The 22,176-nt window shown below is 38.1% G+C and overlaps 1 protein-coding gene across 1 annotated transcript in view; it reads left to right on the top strand.

Moving 5' to 3' along the window:
* Positions 1–22,176, top strand: part of Dus2 (Dihydrouridine synthase 2) — a 100,636-nt gene that overhangs the window by 26,005 nt on the left and 52,455 nt on the right. Inside the window, exon 4 of the mRNA XM_089096226.1 lies at positions 3,172–3,504. Within this exon, the coding sequence (XP_088952352.1) occupies positions 3,172–3,504 (333 nt within the window). The remainder of the gene's footprint in view (positions 1–3,171; positions 3,505–22,176) is intronic.

Below are 22,176 nucleotides of genomic sequence, written 5' to 3'. Positions count from 1 at the left end.
CTTTCTGACCCCTTTGACTCTTAAGAAGAGCACTAGAGCGTCTGATTACCAATCCAATGAGTCCCCTTTGAAGTGTATATGACCACACTTTCTACAAAAACCCGGGGGCATAACTTACACACTTTCTATATGTCCCGGGGGCATAACTTACAACCCTTGCCCTTAGGGCTGGGGGGATTTTTTTACTTCAATGTTACAATTCCCATAACTTTCTGAAGGACTGAACAAAATGGCTGTATAAAAATTTGCCGTCTGATCACGTTTGACTAATAAAAAAGGCACTAGTTTCTCAATTTCCAATCGAGTGAGCTCTTTTTGAAGCAGCTACAACAAAAATTTCAACAAAAACTTTATGTGCCCCAAGGGTATAACTTACGACCCTTGTCCTGAGGGCTACGGGGGAGGGTATCCATCCTCAAAGACATAATTTCCAGACCTTTCAACAATGTTGAACAAAATGGCCATATCAAAATGCTGATCGGAAATGTTTGGGTAAATGATGGGCTTAGGGGGAGCCGATTCTCCCTCCGTTGACTATTAAAAAGGGCAATATCCCCTCTCAATTTCCAATCGAAAGAGCCCTTTTCAAGTTTTTACGACAACAGTTTCTATAAAACATTATATGTCCCCAGGGAACTTACAACCTTAGCCCTGAGGGCTGTGAGGGGGTTAGACGTAAATTTCAGACCTTTCAACTACATTCCACCAATCGTACATATCAAAACAGTGGCTGAATATGTTTTGGAATATGATAGGTGTGGGAGGGCCTACGTCTTCCGATCACTTCTGATTATCAATAAGGGCACTAAACTTATCATTTCACAGTTAAATGTGCCCTTTTTGAAGCTTCTATCAAAACGCTGGCAAAGACCTAATTTCCAGAACTTTCAACTACGTTGAACAAAATGTCTATCTCAAAATTTTGATTGGATGTGTTTGGGGAAATAGTGGGCGTGAGAGGGGCGTTAGTTGCCTTCCAATCACTAACGACTATTAAAAAGGTTTGAACACTGAAATGTTTTAATTTAGTTGTGCTGACTGTAACATGTTTTAGTTAAATTATATTAAAAAATAAACATGCCCAAAATAACCATGAGAGGGGGGTTAAATGCCCTCAATAACTTTAGACTATTAATCAGGGCACTAGCCCTTTGAATTTTCAATCGAATAAGCCCTTTATCAAGTTTCTACGACAAAGCTTTCAATAAAAAACTTATATGCCCCAAGGGAATAATTTACAATCTTAACCCTGAGGACTCTGAGGGGAGTGTCATCCTCAAAGACCTAATTTCCAGAACTTTCAACTACGTTGAACAAAGTGGCTATCTGAAAATTTTGATTGGATGTGTTTGGGGAAACGGTGGGTGTGAGAGGGGGGTCAGTTACCCTCCAATCACTTTCGACTATTAAAAAGGGCACTAGCCCTCTCAATTTCCAATTCAATGAGCCCTTTTTGTAGTTACTACGATAATGCTATCTATTAAAACCTCATATACCCCCAGGATATAACTTAAAAACTGTGCCCTGGGGCTCTGGGTGGTTTTTCATCCTCAAATACATAATTTCCAGAACTTTCAACTACGTTGAACAAAATGGCTATCTCTAAACTGGGACTGAATGTGTTTGGGGAAATAGTGGGCGTGATAGGGGGGTTAGTTGCTCTCCATTCAGTTTCGGCTAATAAAAAGGGCACTAACCCTTTCAATTTCTAATCACATGAGCCCTTTTTGAAGTTTCTACGACAAACTTTCGATAAAAACCTTATATGCCCCCAGGGCATAACTTACAACCTTTGCCCTGAGGGTTGTGGGGGGAGAGTTGTCATCCTCAAAGACCTAATTTCCAGAACTTTCAACTACGTTGAACAAAATAAATATCTCAAAATTTTGATTGGATGCGTTTGGTGGTGGGTGTGAGAGGGGGGTTAGTTGTTCTTCAATCACTTTCGACTGTTAAAACGGGATCTAGCCCTTTCAATTTCCAATTGAATGAGCCCTTTTTGAAGTTTCTAAGACAACTCTTTCTATAAAAAGCTCATATGCCTCCAGGGTATTACTTACAATCCTTGCCCTGAGGGCTGTGGGGGGTTGTCATCCTCAAAGACCTAATTTCCAGAACTTTAAACTACGTTGAAAAAAATAGCTATATCAAAATTTTGATTGTACGTTTTTGGGGAAACGACGGACGCTAGTGGGGGGTATGTTGCCCTCTAAATACTTCCGACTATTAAAAAGGGCACTAGCCATTTCAATTTCTAATCAAATAAGCCCTTTTGATATTTCTGCAATAAATCTTTCTGTAAACACCTTATAAGCCCCCAGAGCATAAATTACAACCCTTGCCCTGTGGGCTGTGGGGGGGGGGGAGGGGTAGGTCATCCTTAAAGACCTAATTTCAAAAACTTTCAACTATGTTGAACAAAATGGCTGTCTAGAAATTTTGATTGGATGTGTTTGGAGAAAAGGTGGGCGTGAGAGGGTGGTAAGTTGCCCTCCAATCACTTTCAACCATTAAAAAGGGCACTAGCCCTTTTTAATAAAAAAATATTTTTTTGTTTAGCATTTTTGTGAGTTAGCCTCATGTTAAGGTGCTTACATCCGTAGACCAGTTTGGGCATTTCGACAACCTGGAGGTGCTCCTTATAGCAAAGTTATAGCATGTGTTTATTACATTTACTAGATTCCTTCTGTGTCTTCTCAAAGTTTGATATCTTGTTCATAACTAAACACAGCAAGACGTGTCCCAAAGGTAAGATGTAGCATAACATCTTGGTGGAGCGTTTTCTTTAGTATTTCTGATTCTATATTTTAATTTATAGCTTTTGTGTATGATCTGGGGTTTCATGTGTTTGTTTAAGAATTGAGATTGACTATTCAAAGCAGCAATAAACATTGTCGTTCACTAGGCAGAGACTTAAAAAGAAGTGAGTTTGGGTTACTATGAATGGCTACAGAAAGGCAAAATTTTGGGCTGTAGTTTCCACGACTGAAAAATCTTTCTCCTCTCTGTCTCTTTCTCTCTCTCTCTCTCTCTCTCCTCTTTCTCTCTCTCCTCTCTCCTCTCTCTCTCTCTCTCTCTCTCTCTCTCCCTCTCTCCCTCTCTCTTTCTCTCTTTTTTTCTTTCTTTTCCTTTGTCTCAAAGAGTAAATATAACTACACTATTTGCTAATAGGGAAGCGGATGTTGCAGCTATTGATGTTAACATGGGATGTCCGAAGGATTTTTCAATCAAAGGAGGAATGGGGGCTGCCCTCTTGCGACAACCTGAAAAGATCCAAGAAATCTTATCAACCCTAGTCCAGAATGTGAAGAAACCCATCACTTGTAAGATTAGAATACTTGACGATCTTGAAGAAACTTTGAAGCTATGTAAAATGATTCAAAACTGCGGTGTTTCGGCTCTAGCTGTTCATGGCAGAAGGAAAGAGGAAAGATCTCACCAAAACAATCATGATGATTACATTAGAGCCATTTCTAAGGAGTTGAATATCCCAGTTATTGCAAAGTAAGTCTGATATGGTAGTCGTTGGTAAACTTTTCTTTCTGGTCACATCCAGTCATCACTTCTAATTTTGAAAAAGAGCTAAAACACATGGAAAACGGTAGTTAATCGTAAGAAGAGTGGACCATGGGGTTTTCCATAGCTGAAAATATACATAAGGTTAACAGCCCCCCACCTTGCCGAAGTTGAATTTTAGCCTAGGTAGCACTGTTGTGTTTATATTTTTTCCGCAGAATTTCTTAAGAGGACTAGCCGTAATGAATATTAAAAATAATTGCTTTTTTTATTAATAAAAGAGATGAAGGCGCAGCAATTTGCAAATTTATGACATTTTGTGCCATAAAACAACAAAATACATACACCTCAAAAACTCCCAAGCTAAACTTTACAGTCCCTCAAGGTTGCAATTGTAGCTTCAATGTTGCTACCAAATAATTTCACTGTAACGCATAAATGTAAGATTTGATAATTTATCAGTATTATCTTAAAACGCTGAAGCATGCATCAGACGGTAGAGTGCTTGCTTACCATGCGAGCCCTTTTCCGAAAGAATATAATGCGAATTTTGAAATCCAATCACAAGTTCAGCGCAGTTCAGTTATAATGAGGTAAACCTACAACATTTACTCGGAATCTTTTCAAGTAGGGGGGGGGGAGTAGTTTTTGAAATTAGCTAGCAAAATACTGATGAACCATTGAAAAATTAAGATTCCGAAGAAGCCTAAAAATATCCTTCCTCCATAGTCTCACTAATTGTAATTCTGTGCTCCTTAGCTAAGGTCGCTCACAGGGAAGGGAGAAGGCTCCCTCCAGAAAGCAAAATAAATGCAAAGTATTCTTTCCCAGATGGTACCTATCCCAAATACAGCCCGAAAAGCAGTGCTTGCACTTTTCGATTTCAATTTCCTTTATTTTTATATAAATTTTCCCTTGAATTCCCTATGTTTAGGTCTGATTTCTCCCCATTTTTCTCTCTAGAAAGAAGGGATATTTTGCTTTGCATTTTCACACAATCTACATGACTGCATCATTTGATGCTGCACAGCGCAGCATCAAATTGTTATTTTTTTACTTCAGATAAAGATACCTAGAACACATAAGAAAGTTTAAGTGTCATCTCCAGCACTTCATCGTACTTGGTGTTTGCCTTCGTCTTGAAGCCAGTGAGACTAGTGTGACATTCTCGAGACTATTTCGGATGTCTGTTTTGATTAATTTCAGGGGACTAAACAACCGCTCATTGGGTACATTGCTAAAAGGTGAAGAGAAGATCAGTGATATGCGCTTCCGCAATTCCGGATACTTGATTTTGCCACTGCGAGTCTCCAGACTAAATTTCTTTATCCAGTACTGCTCAACTGACAGGTCTTCAACTTCTATTCTACGTCCATTTTTTGGAGGCAACACTTTTCAGCTAGAACAGGAAATCTCACAAACCGAGCCTTAGAGAGCCTTAGACACAGGCCTTAGAGATTTTGGTTTTAAATTTCTTGCATTACTTGGTTCAACCAAAGCGTCTTGAAAGAGTATTAGATGTGCTTGATTAGGACTATATAGTATTTTCAACAAGACTGGTAAAAGAGATCAATAGATAGATAGATAGATAGATATTTATTGCAATAAAAGCCGCTTTGGGCCATGGCAAAAAAAATGGAAAATCACACAAAATAATAGCACATGATTATAACACTCATAGCAAAGTATAGTAGCCTACATAACAAAAACAACACAAAATTACAAAACAAAACAAAAACATAATAAAGCACAAAATACCATTAAACTAACATACATAGATAGATGTATGTTACATCAATCAAGGGCCATGAGTACAAAAAATAACAAACAAGAAAACAACTTACAACAATACAACACTAATTCCATTACTCGCTCCATCCCCTTTACAAAAATTTCTTTCTATTTGATATACCAACTATTGTTTAATTTGCTATCATTGTTATTGTTCCATAATTGTTTGATCCAATTACTGAAACCAACCATTCGCTTGTCCCCACATTATCAAAAAATAATTCTTTCCTTAAATCCTGTAATTCGGGACAAAGGGCCATGAAGTGAAGCAGATCCTTACCATTTTCTCCGCACAAAGGGGATGAGTAAGGACCGTCCTTTACCCTTACCCTCCCTAAATATTTCCTCCTTTCTCCAAGTGCTAGAAAATTACGCCTCCCTGATATATACTACTTAATTTCTTCACTATTTAAACTCACTTTAAACTAAATATCATATCCACAAACCTCCTTCAATTGCCGGTAAACGCCGAGGGACACCGAGAATGCGAATTCACACTGCCATTTCTGAATCTCCTGATCTTCAAGCACGCCCTTTACTAATTTTGCTACATTTTATAGTACCAGTACTATCCTCTTCCCTTCATTCCAAACACCTGACAGCCCGTAACTTTTTAAGATTGATTTCACCTGGGAAGCCCATGAACTTTTCCTTCCATCCTGCAACACCTCCAGATAAGCTGCATTTACTAACCTATTATTCTGTAAACCAATCACCTTTTCCCAGTATCCTATCATTCCAACCAATCTTTTTACCCTTAATGAAAACAATGCTAAATCACCCTTTAGCACCAGGTTACTAAGTTTCCTGCTTAGCCCTAAAAGTCTCCTGAAACGTCCTAAATAAATTCTCTTTATTTTTTCCCCTTTTTCAAAACCCCAAACATCCCCGCCGTAACTCAATACTGGGCCTACCTTTGTCTCAAAAACTCTCCTTTGTTGCTTAATATCTGCTGGTCATAGGTGCCTAAGGGGGCGCTTCAATAGTGCCGATGAAGGCTTCTGACCCTTCCAACTTGCTATTTGCACCTGATCGCTCAATTTTCCTGAACTTGCGAGCTTACATCCCAAATAAAAAATATCCTTATTTTCTTTTATTTCTTTCCCTTTAAAATAAAACTTATTCTTTTCCCTTTCTTCTTTTCCAACAACGAATATAAGTGATTCATCAATATTTACAACTGATTTTTTACTCTCCAGATAACTATCCAAAATCTCTAAAATCTTTTGCAAATCCGGAGCCGATTTCGCAAGCAATACCATGTCATCTGCAAATAATAAACAAAACAGCTCCAGCGACATTAATTTTAACATAGGGACATTTCTATTTCTAAAATACTGCTCAATATCATTAATAAAAAGAGAAAACAAACGCGGTGATAGAGTGCATCCCTGTTTGAGACCTACATTACTTAAAACTGGCCTAGAATAAGAAATACCTACCTTCACTACTACTTTAACCACCTCATACATTTTCATTATAACTTCTACTAACCTAATTGGTAATCCTAATTTCACCAACACTCCTTTCAACATACTCCTTGAAACTTCGTCAAATGCTCCCCTAATGTCCAAAAACGCCGTATATAGCCTATTTTTCCTATGCCTCGTATATTTACTAACTAAAACCTGTAAAACAAAATATTTGATCAATTGTACTATAATTTTCCCTTAACCCTGCTTGAAATTCTATTAATCTACCTTTATAATGCGACCATTTATCCATCTTATTAGACAGAACTCTACAAAATAACTTACTGATAGAACTTCCTAAACATATCCCTCTATAGTTCTTGTGTAGGTTTCTTTCTTCTTTCTTAAATAATGGGATAATGATCGATATCTGACAATATTGTAGCCATAGATATGTACTTAGAGTTGCCGAAAATATCTATGCAAGCACTGGCAGTTTCCATGCTCTTGACCATATTAAAAGCTTAGTTGGAACTCCGTCGATGCCCGATGCTAAATTCCCTCTCATGCTTTTCAAGGCGTGACATATTTCCTCCTGTCCAACCGGCTCCAGTAGTTTAGCGTCCTCTGAATCCAACTCAAAATCGGCTGTCTCTTCTAAGCTATCCATCTCCTCATCAGCTCTCTCTTCGTCCTTTTCGGTGTATAACTATATATATTTTTGTTCTAAGTATTCTGGACAGGTATCGGTGTGAGGAATTTAATCAGGCTACCTTCCATTTTCTGTTGATTTACAAGTTAACTTCCAGAACTCCGTTGAATCATTCACGCTAAACTTCTCCCGTATTTTTGGCTCTCTTGTTCTTCAAAACGTCTCTTCTTCAACTTAAGTATCCTTTTATATCCCCTTCACTTGTCCCTAAAAACCTACAAATTTTTTTCCAGATCAACTATACTGCTAGCCTTAAGCAACGTAAAAGCTTCTAAAACCTTCATCTTCTATTTCTCACATTTCTTATAAAAAAAACTCATCAAACCAATAGTCCTGCGATTTTCTCTCCTTTTTGCCACTTTGGTTCATATTGCGTAGAAAACCCACGACAAAAAAATCAATAGAACGTGCTCTATCCCCATTCTTTGTCAAATACTTACTCTTCTGAAGAAACAAATCCCTCCCTCTCACTTCAACTAGTGCCTTTTCAACTTCTCCTCACTATCATTATCAAACCTTAAATCTTCCCTCCATTCAAGCTCATCACCCATCTTTCCCTTAGCCCCAAACTTATTTTTCCGGCTCTCAGCCCATCCTCCCCCTCCTAATTCAACCCTAATAGGCACGTGATCCGACCCAGCCAGCGCCATCACCTCAAAATCTACACAACAAGAAAGAATCTCTAGACTAACAACCCCATAATCTCTAACCCTTGGAGATTTACCCGAAAAACATGTAAAATACCCCACTCCTTTATCCTTCCCTGTCCTCCCATTCAAAATAACCAAATTCTGCTTACCACAAAAATCAAATAATTTTTTACCCCAATTATTCTTTCTCCTATGACCGTCCTTACTCGTCCTCCTCATAACCGACGGCTCAATCATATAAGATCCATTAATTTTTCTAGTTCAAGATCCACGTCCTCCTTACGGCCTCCTTTGTCCTCCCTTGTACATCCGTTAAAATTCCCTAGAAAAATTAAGTAATCGGATGGAAACTGTTCTGAAATACAATTCATATCATTTTCTGATATCTCACAGGTATCTTCATCCCTAAAATTGCTAGTTTCCGGTGGTAAATACACTGAACAAAAGATAACCGAGTTACCACCTAAAGATAGTCGCACCCACACTAGATTGCATGAAGCACTTTTCAACCAAGATACGTTTTGCCATATATTCGTTATCAATAATGCAAGTCCTTCTTAAGTTTTTCCATTCTGTGATTGCTTTCTTTGTGATCCAAAATAAGAAAAACCTTCTATTCTCTCCTGTTTTTCCAGCCACGTTTCTACTAATGAAACTGAAAAATCACGACAATAAAGAAGATATTCTAGTTCGAAATACGAAAAACCCTGAACATTCCAATGCGCTAAATGACACTCGTAATTTGCACCATGGCCCTGCTTATCCTATCCACTATCTGAGCGAATGGATTGGGACGGGTTAAATAGCCGCCTAGGCTCCATGTTATTAGGGTCGTCAGGTCTAACCGGCTTGCTCTTCTGTCTTAGGTGGTCATTTGGGCTAATACTTTGTTGGCTGTTACTTTGGGAGCCCCCACAGGCCTATCAAAAGCTGATGCGGAGCCTTTTTTAATAACCGGAGTTTCACTGTTCACCCCATTTATTTCCTTATCACTACTATGCTCCTCCACTACACTAAAGAAAGATTGAATTGAGGATGAAAATCCTGAACGTGATCTTGAATTGCAAGGCTCTTCCAGGTTAAACCATTTATTCTCAGAAACCAAACTCTTTACTAAACTTTTTTGTGGCACTGATAAAGACCCAGGCTTACGGTGAAACTTTTGCCCAACATTTTCCTTAAAATGGGTCATGGTACTTGCTGATGACTCTATATTAGGGGCATTCGTAACATCGACTACAGACTGCTTATTAAAGCTAGACATAGAATATTGTTGACCAATATATGACTTCATCCCTCTAAGTCTTACTTCTCGATTTTCTTCTCTAGCCCGTTCAAGAAAAGGCTTTAGGCGGTTACGGATAGACAGTTCTCGCTCTGTGTAATCGGGACTAACACGAAGACTCACCGTTTTCAGGTGCGCACTTGAACGCAATATACTATCATGAATGCAACAATTTCTAAAGTTAACCAACATCGGTCGTTATTTAGCGTTTAGCCGAAAAATGTCTCTATTGTCCAACATTTTCAGCCATAAATTTGGCACATGTAAGTTGAGTGCTTTTATTACATCTTCTCGTAACGAAGCACCTTTGTTTGTAGGATTGAAATTATACAGGACTAAATTACACTTTTTAAATTCATTTTCTAGCCTTTGCAGTTTTACATTAGCAGCCGACATTTCAGCGTTCAAACTTAGGTAATCATACTTCAATTGTGACGTATCCTCCAGGAACTTCTCTATTGTAGAATCGCTACGAAATAGCAGCTAGTTCGTTTCTAGGTTTCTGAACCCGCGACAAAACTATTTCTATTCCGTTCAATTTTCGATTAATTTCTTGTAGAGTTTCAGATAAATTAACAGAAGTCATAATTTATCCGGAAATATGGCTATAATAATTAGAAAGGTTGCTTATTGTTCTGTAAGAGCCGCGCCTCACAAATTAATCTGAGGAACTATTCCAGTGACTATAATTATTCTCACAAAATTTCCACTTAACATAGCAAGTCTTATATAGTAAGATTTTCACTTAGGCTAACATGACAATTCTTGACAATGGGAACTGGTTTTTCAAATTATTTCACTGCCTGTGTATTTAGATGTTAGCGGAATGAATGCTGATGAAAACTGGGTCAAGTTCAAAGAAACTAGATTTCAATTTATAATCCTCATAGCTAACTAGGTGTTATCTCTTTGAACTGTGAATCAATACTGATTCAAGTGAATATTATCACTTGGCCCTTGAGCATCTACGAGTCCTTGCATTGAATTGGTTGCAGTTATTCCCATATATGTCTGGTTTAAAGGCAGGTACTCACTTGAAAGGTAAGGATCCAGTTCGGTAAACAAAGCAATACTGTGAATATAGCCCAGTTTCAAGAAGTTAGACGCAACATCATTCACAAGTTTGCTGACACTTGCCTTTAGGGAGTGAAGAACTGGAAGCTCAGATTAAAAAACCTTTTTGAATTCGTTGGAGAGGCCAAGAGAGTAGTCCATGAATTCAAGGTATGACTTTGTCAACTTGATTTGTAATGTTGACAAGATAAGTTCATTGGTTGCAGTTGGGTTGTCAAACGTGGTTTCTATGAAATACTGAGTAATAGCAACCCGATGCTCAATAAGCCTCTTTATGCAAGCCTGAAGGAATAACCAACGGGTTTATCCTGGTGCAAGAAATGAGACTGCTTTGGATTGAAAGAACTCCTGAAATTCAGCATACTTATCTCGTATGGAAGCGCTTCTGGAAAAGTGGGCATAGATATCTCGCGCCAAGTCTTCTATTGTCTTGGGAAGTGACAAGCATGCATAGGATGAACAAAAGTGAATAAGATGGCATGAGCATTTCACATTCAATATATGGGACACCATGGCTTTCATTATCGTTGAAGCATATCTATTGGCTCCAAACCTGACGTTAGTAGTATTTGTACAAAATCCAACAATCTATCAATATTTTGCTAGGGAATCGAGTTTTTTTTTCAATGACTTGTTTGATGCAGTTAGTATGACCCTCAGCCAATCCATCACTAAATTCATTTTAGTGATGGTAAAGCTCAGGGGGTAAAGTTCATTTCCGACGCAAATGCATGTTAAATTATGATTCAGGATGCAATTCTGACTATAGAGGTAAGTTTATTTCTTAGCTACCTGAATAATCCATTAATATAAACCTTGCCCACAATTGCTGTATAGCCTAACCAATACTCCCTTATGTCGGTAGTTGACACCAATCAAAGCCATTGCATAAAAAATAAAATAAATACTAGGCTACCTAAATAATATACCAGGGTTCAGATTTTTGAAATTTCGGCAATTACAGCACCGTTTGCCAGTGTTGCTACATAAGCTTTTTTTAAAAACCGAGCATACGCAATCTTTGAGAACCTTTCAGCCTTTTTTTTGAAAAAATAAAATTTTTCCTTAAAATCCATACTTTACCCCAGATTTCCCTAAAAATCCTTACTTTACCCCAGATTTCCTTCTGTCCCTAGGTTCAAAACAAGTCTCCCTAAAAGAAGTGATTTCTCCCTAAAATAGGGTAATCTCCCTAGAATTGGAAGCCCTGCCGAAAAGGCGTGTGGTTATTATTACAGGTGTATTATTTAATAGCATTTTTATTTTACTCACAGTAGTAAACAGACTGGAACGTGAGCAAACTATGAAAAATATCAACATTATTCGTGAAGCTGAAAATTTTCTCTAGGGGATCAGTCTATTGTCGTAATTGACACAAAATGCAAAACGCGCTTTTATCCTGGTAATACATGTATGAACTGTTTAAAGGTGAATTTGACTAATGCTAATTTTAGATGCATAGGATTAAAAAAAAAAACACTTTAAGGATTTTGTTGCGTTTTTCAACTTGAAGTTTTAAAAAAAAAATTATATAAGAAAATTCCTCCGGAAACCTCGAGTGTATCTTTCAGATTAGATCTAGCTGCATAGGAAAGTGCCAGGGAGGAGAACCCTAAATTTATGTAATCGGGGAATTTCACTTTATATATGTCTTTTAGAGTTTGTTGTTGAATATCTTTAGTTGTAACACACACTTCACAAGCATAAGGAAGCATAAATTATATATATATATATATATATATATATATATATATATATATATATATATATATATGTATATAAATAAGTCCCTACAACTGGAGAAGTTCCCTAAACGTCCATAAAACAGCCCTCAAGTCTTTTTTTGCAATACTTCGGCCAAGGAGTCTTTTTAGTATGTTAGTGACCTTTAGTGTCCTGAAGACTGCGGAGCAATTTTAAGGCTACAACATCCAAGATTTGTTATAATGATGGATAGAAAGGGTTGCCGCCCTTTGCCTCTCATGTCACTTAAGCTGCCGGGGTTTTTGTTTTTTTGTTTTAGATATGTGTTACCGAAGTTTCGTCATTTTCCCCCCAGCTTGCTCTTAATGAGATAATAACTTCAAAAGTAGCCATTAATGTACATCCTAATCCTTATACCATTATTATAGCAGCAGGTGCAACCTAGTGGAGAACAACCCTCGGGCCCTAGTAGCCGAAAATTGAAAAACGTTTGAAAAATCAACGCTAAAAAACAATCAACTAAAAGAGAACCTAGGAGTCGCAACTGTTATTCACTTTTAATTCAACAGTAATTTGTAGTCTCTAAATTATTTTTTGAGGATTTCGAAAAAAAAGGTTTGAAATTCTTTAAAAATGGCTTCAGATCAAAAAGTACCACTGCAATGGCCGTGTCTGAAAGCCCTTCATTTGAGATTTATAACCCTCTGAAACCAAAAAACCAAGAGCATCGTTGTGTCTCCCTTTTTTATTCCCATGACCTCAGCGGACCATTGGATTGTCGTGACGGCCCGGATCAAAATCCCATATGGCACAAGGATGCCATATCTGGCACGGATGGAGCTGTAAGGCTGGGTAGATCCTCTTTAAAGACTTGTTTTAAGGGGATTCTATGGTATGAATATGGATTTGATCTGTCACTTAGAATTGTGCAAGATGCAGCGGATAGGTTGCCTTATGTTCATCAAATTAATGTTACAACATTTAGTATCAGATTGCAATACCTATGTGATGCTTCATGGCATATTGCTCTGGGCCTAGACTTGTCTTATCTCTAACTCCATTTTGGAACTGCTTACAGTGAATAGTGATCGACTAAACTTCAACTAAAAGCTATTTCGGTTGCTCCGTCGTAAAAATGGGTGTTAACTGGGAGTATAGGACTACGTGACGTTGGGACGTATAGAATTCACCTTGTACACAATGCTTTTAGAAACGGTCTTGGTCAATTTTGTGAAACTTAATCAGAATTTATCTTAAAAGTTTACCACTTCTTCCGTGGATGGCTTTCCCGGATTAAGGACTATAGAAAAATCCAAGAGAAAACGGGTGTTCCTAAGTTGAGTTTTATCAAACACCTACCAACCCTTTGGTGGTTGATCGCTCCTGCTGCCACCAGAATGATATAGCAATTACCAGCCCTAGTTGAGTATTTTACTGTCTTTATTCCTAAGAAGAACACAGGCCTGATGAAATCCTGCGCCTACAAAGATATTGCAAAACTGCTCAAGCAGTCAACTTTGAATGCAGAGTGCCAGTTCCTGATAGACAGCTCTGAACTTTTTGCTCATTTCACTCGGAAGGTCTAGTGTGAAGAACCACTGATCCATGAAGTTTATACGGAGTTGCAATATCTTGTTTTAACGCTTTCTGGGCGCATTCTGAGACCTGTAGCAGGTCGAGAACTGAGGGTTGACTTGGATGTGGAACCTTTTGAAGAAGAAGTACTTGCCTCTAGTTATCACTGTAATAAGTGTTGAAGTGTAAGCCTATCTTGTAGTGGCCGATGAATTGTCAAAACTGTATTTCTTACAAGATGTCCAGAAGCACTTCAGTTCAGCTGCCAAGTATGTTTTGAATCGAACTCTAAAGGGCGAATCTTTGTTATTTTTTAAAAGTTTATGTTTCCTACACCCTGCTACTGTTTTTTGCTTGAAAGCTTACTATCCCATTGACAACGGATCTCCTCTTAGACGAGTTTAAACTAGTGCAAATCAGTGAATTTCCTTCAGAGCCGAATAGGATTAATGAAAAATGGAACAGAGTAATTGAGGATCGAAAATACCCAAATTTGCTGGAGGTGATAAAAAAAAACACGCTGATCATTTCGCACGGCTCAGCCAGCGTTGAGAGGCGCTTTTCATTGTCCGGAAGGATCCTCAATGAATGAGGGCATCAATGAGTGAGCAATGGACGGCCTGTTTGCAATGGACAGTCTGCTCAGGTTTTCTAGGAGAGCCCAAAACGCCCGAAGCCATAATAAAGCTGGCGCAATCTGCACGAAAGTGCTACGAAATTTATCCCAAGAACCAGAGAGAGCTGGAAAAAAAGAGTGAAGAAGAATGAAGGCAGAAAAAGAAGCTTTTTCTGCTTTCTTCAAGCAAGCAAACTATAGAGGCTCTCGACAAGTCATTACAGGAAAAAAAGAAGGTGCTGGCTATAAGGAGCAAGCTACTGACAAGATGTTGGAAGAAGCCAGAAGTCGTCTGAAAATAGGCATTGAGAAGAAGGACGCGATTGAAATTCAGCTTACCCAAACCATGTTGGATGGGTCACTTTTGTTACGTACCAAACAGAAAAAGAAGTTGGCAGCTGTTGGAAGTGCACAGGTACTTATGCAGAAAAAAAGTAGCTGCCGATAACTGCACTTCTGATGAAGCCAATGTTTTATGTAAAACAAAAGTAGTATGTATTGTAAAACATGTTTTCGCTTTTATTCTACCTGTTTTCTCGTGTGTGTTTTTTTTTCCTAAAAAAACCGTAATTTTTGGGCGTGTTTAATTATCAGATATACGACCTCACCTACTTTAGGTTACAAAAGAATTCTTCCCTTTAGGTTGGAAACTATATGGCAATGCTGTGAGTGTATCATACTGCTATAACGTACGAAATTGTATCTTGTTGCTACCCATTTTCCGATATTCCCTCTTGAATGAACTATTAGTTCACTATGACAAATATGCAAAAAAACATTTTCCAACCCACCCTCCATTCAATAAAGATTGTATGGGGTGTAGGCTATTATCCTGAACTTTCAGTTTCAGCACTACCTGAAAGTAGCCTCGTCTCAAAAGACTGTATAAATAGCTGAAATACTTGAATAAATAGCACAATTTTAGTCGCGTGAGCAGTTGCTGTATCTGGGGAAGGGGCAACCCCGTCCGAGACGTTTTGCCTCTCCTACAATTTGAATAGTACATTTTCTGGTATTTTCACTGAAAAATACCTTTTTAGGTATTTTCCTTGAAAAAGTTTAGAAAATTCCCCCTCCCCCAATTTCCATGGATTGACGCTATTGAGTGAAAATTCAATAAATCATCATTAACTAACGAACTCTGAACAGGATCAAACAGTTTGTGGTAACAAACTTTAAGTAAGGAGTGACTCGGCCCAACAGTAACCAAAATTCTATAAAATGGAATTACGATAACAATAGACTCGTCAAAAGACTTGTTTTTTTTATGCTGATTCCAAGTTATTAAGATTCATTAAGTTTAATGTTATCCACATAAATCTACGAGCGTAGGAAAATTTGCCACATTTTTGAAAAAGGGTGAAACACGCCCCAAGAAGTCGAGGAATTAATTCAGTAAGAACGACTCCTGAAACACCAGGACCGTTTAATTAGAATCAGAAGCTTTTTCAAAAGTGCTATAAAACTGAGGCCAAGAAAGATGCAGACGCTCCTTCTTTACACTACTCTCTCAGAGCTTAATTACTCAAATTAATTATGTAATTACAGTTAATTACTTGAACTACTTAATAAATTAATCAATCAAAAAATCATTAAAGTTAATAGTACATTTACAAAAAAAAAATTTAAATTAAGGATATACTTCATAGCAAAGATAATGGTGTTCTTCAGAAGTCGATATTACTTAGTTTAGCTTTTATATATTATTTAATTGGTATTTGATGAAAACAAGTCAGAATAGCCATTAAAATTAGAATCGTCGAATCATTCAAACTAAATCAAATAAATCAATCAACATTGTCTATCAATCAATCATAAAGAAAACATTCCCTTCAAAATCAGTCCGCGGGGTTTCATATCCGAAGAGCACCAAACAGAGAGTTGAAATATTAAAGAGGGGGTAAAGAATACTAATTTCGCTGGGCCTCTCCCAAAAATTGAGAGAAAGATGAAAGAAAAAGAAAGTAAAGGAATAGAAGCGTATATCAGGAACGGAATAATCTGCAATTGAAAAAAGAAGTTTTTGAAATTATTTCTTCAAAATTTCTTGTCCACTCGATCCTCTGTGTTGCTCAGCTTAGCCTTACAGCTGACCTCGCATAGTTTGTTTTATTCCAAAATTTCTGAGAGAAAATGTTAAAATGGAAAACGGCTTTAGCCAACATTGTATGCACGATTGCCAAATTTTCTTGGATTATTCTAGCTAAAACCGCGTAAATCTTTTTACCAATAATTGGCCCAAAGAGTGTGGGTTGTACGGCTATTCAGGTCTCGCTCCAACCTCTTAGCGAAAGGTTTGATGTAGCATCGATGACTGGTTTGTATAAGTACATGAATTCACTTACTTTTGACGAACTTCCTCCCTCGTTCTACCGCCGTAATCCTCCCTCATTCTACACGCACGGTTGTCAGATTTTTCTTGGATTATTCTAGCTAAAAGTGCGTAAATCTTTCCCCCAAATAATTGGTCCAAAGAGTGTGGGTTGCACGGCTATCCAGGTCTCGCTCCACCCTCTTAGCGAAAGGTTTGATGTAGAATCGATGACTGGTTTGTACAAGCACATGAACTCACCTACTATTGACGAATTTCCTCCCTCCTTCTACCGCCGTAATCCTCCCTCATTCTACACGCACGGTTGTCAGATGCGTAAATCATTTCCCAATAATTGGCCCAAAGAGTGTGGGCTGTACGGCTATCCAGGTCTCGCTCCAACCTCTTAGCGAAAAGTTTGATGTAGCATCGATGACTGGTTTGTACAAGTACATGAATTCACTTACTTTTGACGAACTTCCTCCCTCGTTCTACCGCCGTAATCCTCCCTCATTCTACACGCACGGTTGTCAGATTTTTCTTGGATTAACTTTAGCTAAAACTGCGTAAATCATTTCCCAATAATTGGCCCAAAGAGTGTGGGCTGTACGGCTATCCAGGTCTCGCTCCAACCTCTTAGCGAAAAGTTTGATGTAGCATCGATGACTGGTTTGTACAAGTACATGAATTCACTTACTTTTGACGAACTTCCTCCCTCGTTCTACCGCCGTAATCCTCCCTCATTCTACACGCACGGTTGTCAGATTTTTCTTGGATTATTCTAGCTAAAACTGCGTAAATCATTTCCCCAAATAATTGGTCCAAAGAGTGTGGGTTGCACGGCTATCCAGGTCTCGCTCCAACCTCTTAGCGAAAGGTTTGATGTAGTATCGATGACTGGTTTGTACAGGTGCATGAACTCACCTACTTTTGACGAATTTCCTCCCTCCTTCTACCGCCGTAATCCTCTCTCATTCTACACGCACGGTTGTCAGATTTTCTTGGATTATTCTAGCTAAAACTGTGTAAATCTTTTCCCCAAATAATTGGTCCAAAGAGTGTGGGTTGCACGGCTATCCAAGTCTCGCTCTAACCTCTTAGCGAAAGGTTTGATGTAGTATCGATGACTGGTTTGTACAAGTGCATGAACTCACCTACTTTTGAGGAACTTTCTCCCTCGTTCTACCGCCAAACAGACAAAAAGGGACAGCGATGTATTCGAAACGGGGAACAGCTTCGTTTGGCACTGCATCTCTGTTTGGAATGATATTCCTGGGGATATTTTCCCGAGAAGCGTCATTCTTCATTCCCTCAAAAGAAGGTGCAATAGAGTCCACGAAGTAGAACGAGATTAGGGATTAGTGGTATATCACTAAGAAGTTTCTGGCCCCGTGCATCTCATTATAAAATAAATGTTGGAAATTTCTTAGATTTTGTAGCCGGTGTCAATTCTTATTTGCTCATTTGTCTAAAACTGTCCCAACCTGGCAGCACTGATTGCACAAGAGATCCAATGAGCTCTTGCAGCGTTAGAGCGGCAGAATAGACATGGGTTTTGACTTCATTTTTGACTGAAATGGGTGTTCATGGCAGAACGCTTCAAGACAGATTTTGGTTAGACTCGTGGATGAGTCAGACATTATTTATGAGCTCAACAAGCAGGCAAATATATGGGACATAAATACTTTATGTCCAGAGCTACAATATGGACTATTAAAGGAATGTAGATTTATTAGATTAAAGGTTTACTGAAGGCATTTTGGGTCTCTATATATTGGGAAACTATAAGTAGTGAAAGTCCTATTCCGATGCATAGCCTGGTGTGTCATCATTTGTGGGGAGGGAAGAGAGGGGCACTATGCCCCCTAGATTCTTCATTAGATTTTGAAAATATCTTTGTGTGGGATATCCTCGCCTTCGATATCAAAAAACAAATTTTGCCTGTCGAAAAAAGAATTTTGCTTCTTCCTTTACGAACTGAAATGACCCCACTGATCTGACTGTTTGAATTGGTTAAGTGAAAACTTAAACAACCATATATGCCTTGAAAGACCAGGAATTTTTTTGTGAATTCAATTTTCAACTAAGAAGACCTCCATATGCAGTTGTTTAGTTTTAGACAGTATAATGAGATCTATTTTTTTGCGCTATGGATTAGAAAAATGTCAACGGGGGCATATAAAATGCTTTTTCTTAAAATCTACATGGCGACTTTTTAAATTTTTAATGTGTCGATAAACGCTCCTGTAAAATTTACCGCTGCGAAAATACCTAAACTGACGGGAAATCAAACGGCCTTAGTCATCCAGATTTTTAAATCCAGTGAGTTGACCATAGTATTACTGATCGCCCGAAGCTCCCAATGTATCATACTAGTAGATTGTAGACCACCTTTGATAGGTAAATATTCAGTGATACATAATGACGGTACGTTCAAAGATTTTCTTTTCAAACAATCTGTAAAACCTCGGCAATTTTTGGTTTAAAATCGATTGATGAAAAGGAAATATGTTTGAAAAGAATCGGGAAGAGGGATCCGGTAGAATTAAATTCGTAGAACACATCTACCGGAACCAGAGGCGATTCTGGAAAGAAAAGAGGGATTACAGCGATCAGTTATTTTCAAAGTTGACTAAAAATGGTATTAAACTGTCACAAATGACCCCAAAGTAACATTTCTCGAGGATTCAGTATTCTGTAGATTTTTGGTTGTTTCGGCATTTTTTGTTTGTTCGGAGATCGATTGGGAATTCAGTTGTTTCCCAAAGATCGTTAAAAATGGAAACACTGGGTAAGTTACATCAAATAATTCAACTTGAAGTGATATCGTTTTGTTCTTGGTATTATTGTTATTTGGTTGGTACGTAGGTATTATCCCGTTGATATTAGGCTATTCGGTTGGTATTATTTCGTTGTGATTGGTATATTGGCGTTTGGTGTCGCTTGAAGCAGAACAAAGAACATGCCTTGAGGAACGGAAGAGAGCATTTTACACTGAGGAGGGAGTGACATGTACAACGTGCAAATCCTCGCTTCGTGCCTATACTTCGTATGACATTTTTGTATTTCCCAGGTAATTCCACAGAAAGTGTTTTCTACGCTGTTGCAAAGCAAGTATATGCAAAGTGGAATCATTGGGGGATTTTATTTGAGTCATACTTTTATCCTCCTGGTTCAAATTGCCCTAGTGACGGCCCCCTCCCTTTGGAGACATTATATGTGGATCAGTGGCGGTTCTGGCCTCTCTGGTGCCCGGGGCTGAATCTTAACTAGGCCCCTGTATCCCACAGAATTTTCAGGCGAAATTTAACAAAATTTTGATTTATTGACAATTTTTTTCAGTTTATTGATTAATTAACAATTTGCTTTTTAATATTTTTTAAATCATTTAAATTATTTAATTATTATTAATCATTTTAATTTTATGTTATTAAATTTAATTTTATTTTATGTTATGTATTAATCATTTTCATTTTTATGTTCCTGGCCCCCCCAGGCCATTCAGCGTGTTCCCAGGTGGCAATAGGGGGACGCTCGACAGATACGTAGGGTACCTCATAGGAGGCACGGACCAAGGGGGGGGGCCTTGTCCCTGGGGGTCCATAATAGAAAGTGGGGCACCCTTGCCCGGGGTCATAAATACAGGCGGAGGAGGAAGAAGGACCTTTAAATGTACACTCAAAGGGGCCCACTGGTTTGTCCTCAAGTCCCATGAGTTGCAAACCTTCTCCCAGTAATGGGTTAAATTGCACGGTGATGCAGAACACCATCGCGGGAGGATTCTCTATAGGAGGACAACTGTGGCAGGGCGTAAGATCAAGATCTATGGACAACGGCCTCTGCACAAGGCTGCCTCGACCTTTTCGGGGTACCTGCAAGACTGGGGGCCTTGCGGTCAACTCTATTCCCACTTGAGGAGTGGCGCCCCTCGAGGAAATTACAACCTAGTAAACGACACAGCATTCGCACGGGATTTTGACTAATGGACAATTTTTCTGGGCTTGATATGTTTTGATGGGCGTCTTTGGTCTGAAAAACCTCTTCCTAGCTAATTTATCTATTATGGGTTGCCTCCCCGTAGTAGCATAATATTTGTAGGCATGAATATATAAACAGTATATACCAAGGTACTACTTCTGGGACTTTACGGTCCTTCCGGTTTTTCTGTTAGGTAAACAGGTCATTACACTCGGTCATTACACTCTTTGCCAATAGGAACGGGTACAACTTGATTGGTGATTGGGATTTGAATAAAAGGAATAGTTTTCTTTACAATTAATATTAGTAAGAGACTTTAATTCAAAGAGAATAGTTTTTTTATTTGAAAGTATATTAGTGGAGAAAAAAAATTAGTGGTGCATATACATTATTGGAGATTAATGATGGAACTGACAGCAGCAGCAGCAACGATATACGAGTACAGAATTGAGCTGGGGAAATAACTGCTGGCTGTAGACTATGTCTTGATTGGGACGCTATGTATGCGAGATATGTGATATCATTGAGCAAATTTAAGCAGGAGGAACAGCTGTGTTTTGCTGGAAAAGTAAATATTCTCCATATAAATAAACTTCGGTCAGCATTAGATGTCCTATCGAAATATATTGATTAGAAAAAAATACATCAGGGAATATTATTATTATTGTAATTATGTTCAATAAAACTTTTTCTAAATAAATGGTATTTTTCTTTCTATAGTAGACTATCGTATATTTTTTAAAGTAGAAAAAAGAAATTCTGTTTAGTCTGAAGTTGGTTTTGAGAGAGTTAGGACTCTAAGAAATGGATAGATTCGAGAAAGATCGAATCATGAGGAATCTAGTTCTTATGGAAAAGCGTTTGATTCTAGACGAGGATTTTCTAGAGTTGTCTATTCAAAGGAAGATATTTTCTCGGGGAATGCTTGTCGATATAATGAAAACTGATTCTCCATCATTAGACTATTTTATGAAGCTTCTACATCGTGGTCCAAATGCATTTACACAATTTAATTATATATTGATCACGACACGACAAAATGATATTGTGGATATACTTTTAAACATTAGTTTAGAAATTTAGGACTTTTTTTTCATAAGAAAAAGGGTGCTTAAGGATGATTTACTCCTCTCTCTCTCAGACAATTTTTTTTTGCTGCTAGATCAGTTTCATTGTGGTAGTGAGAGCGTAAAAACATAACAAGATGTTTCATACATATCAATTATGTATTTACACACAGGGCCGCTGGTCATCATGTGAGAATTGCACAATGATTGAGGAGTATGATGAAAAGTGTAGATTCTGCAACCCGTGTAAATTACATAGAGGATATGCTATACAAATTAAAGGTTGTAATTCCTGTCTTGAAGAGGTGTGTGACTCTCATCCTAGAGGCCACCTATGCTCCAATTGTCATTATGATAAATGTAAGCAGTGGGAGAGTACATATCCTGGTATGATTGGAAAGAATCCTTATATATATATATATATAATATATATATATATATATATATATATATCGGCTTTCGGCAAAATGTGTGAGAGTGTTCGC

The sequence above is a fragment of the Artemia sp. Qi Xiang Cuo genome, chromosome 10 (genome assembly GCF_049724085.1).
Source record: "Artemia sp. Qi Xiang Cuo chromosome 10, ASM4972408v1, whole genome shotgun sequence".
Classification (NCBI taxonomy): Eukaryota; Metazoa; Arthropoda; class Branchiopoda; order Anostraca; family Artemiidae; genus Artemia; species Artemia sp. Qi Xiang Cuo.
Note: the sequence above shows the minus strand (reverse complement) of the source record. Positions and strands in the feature narration are given on the sequence as shown.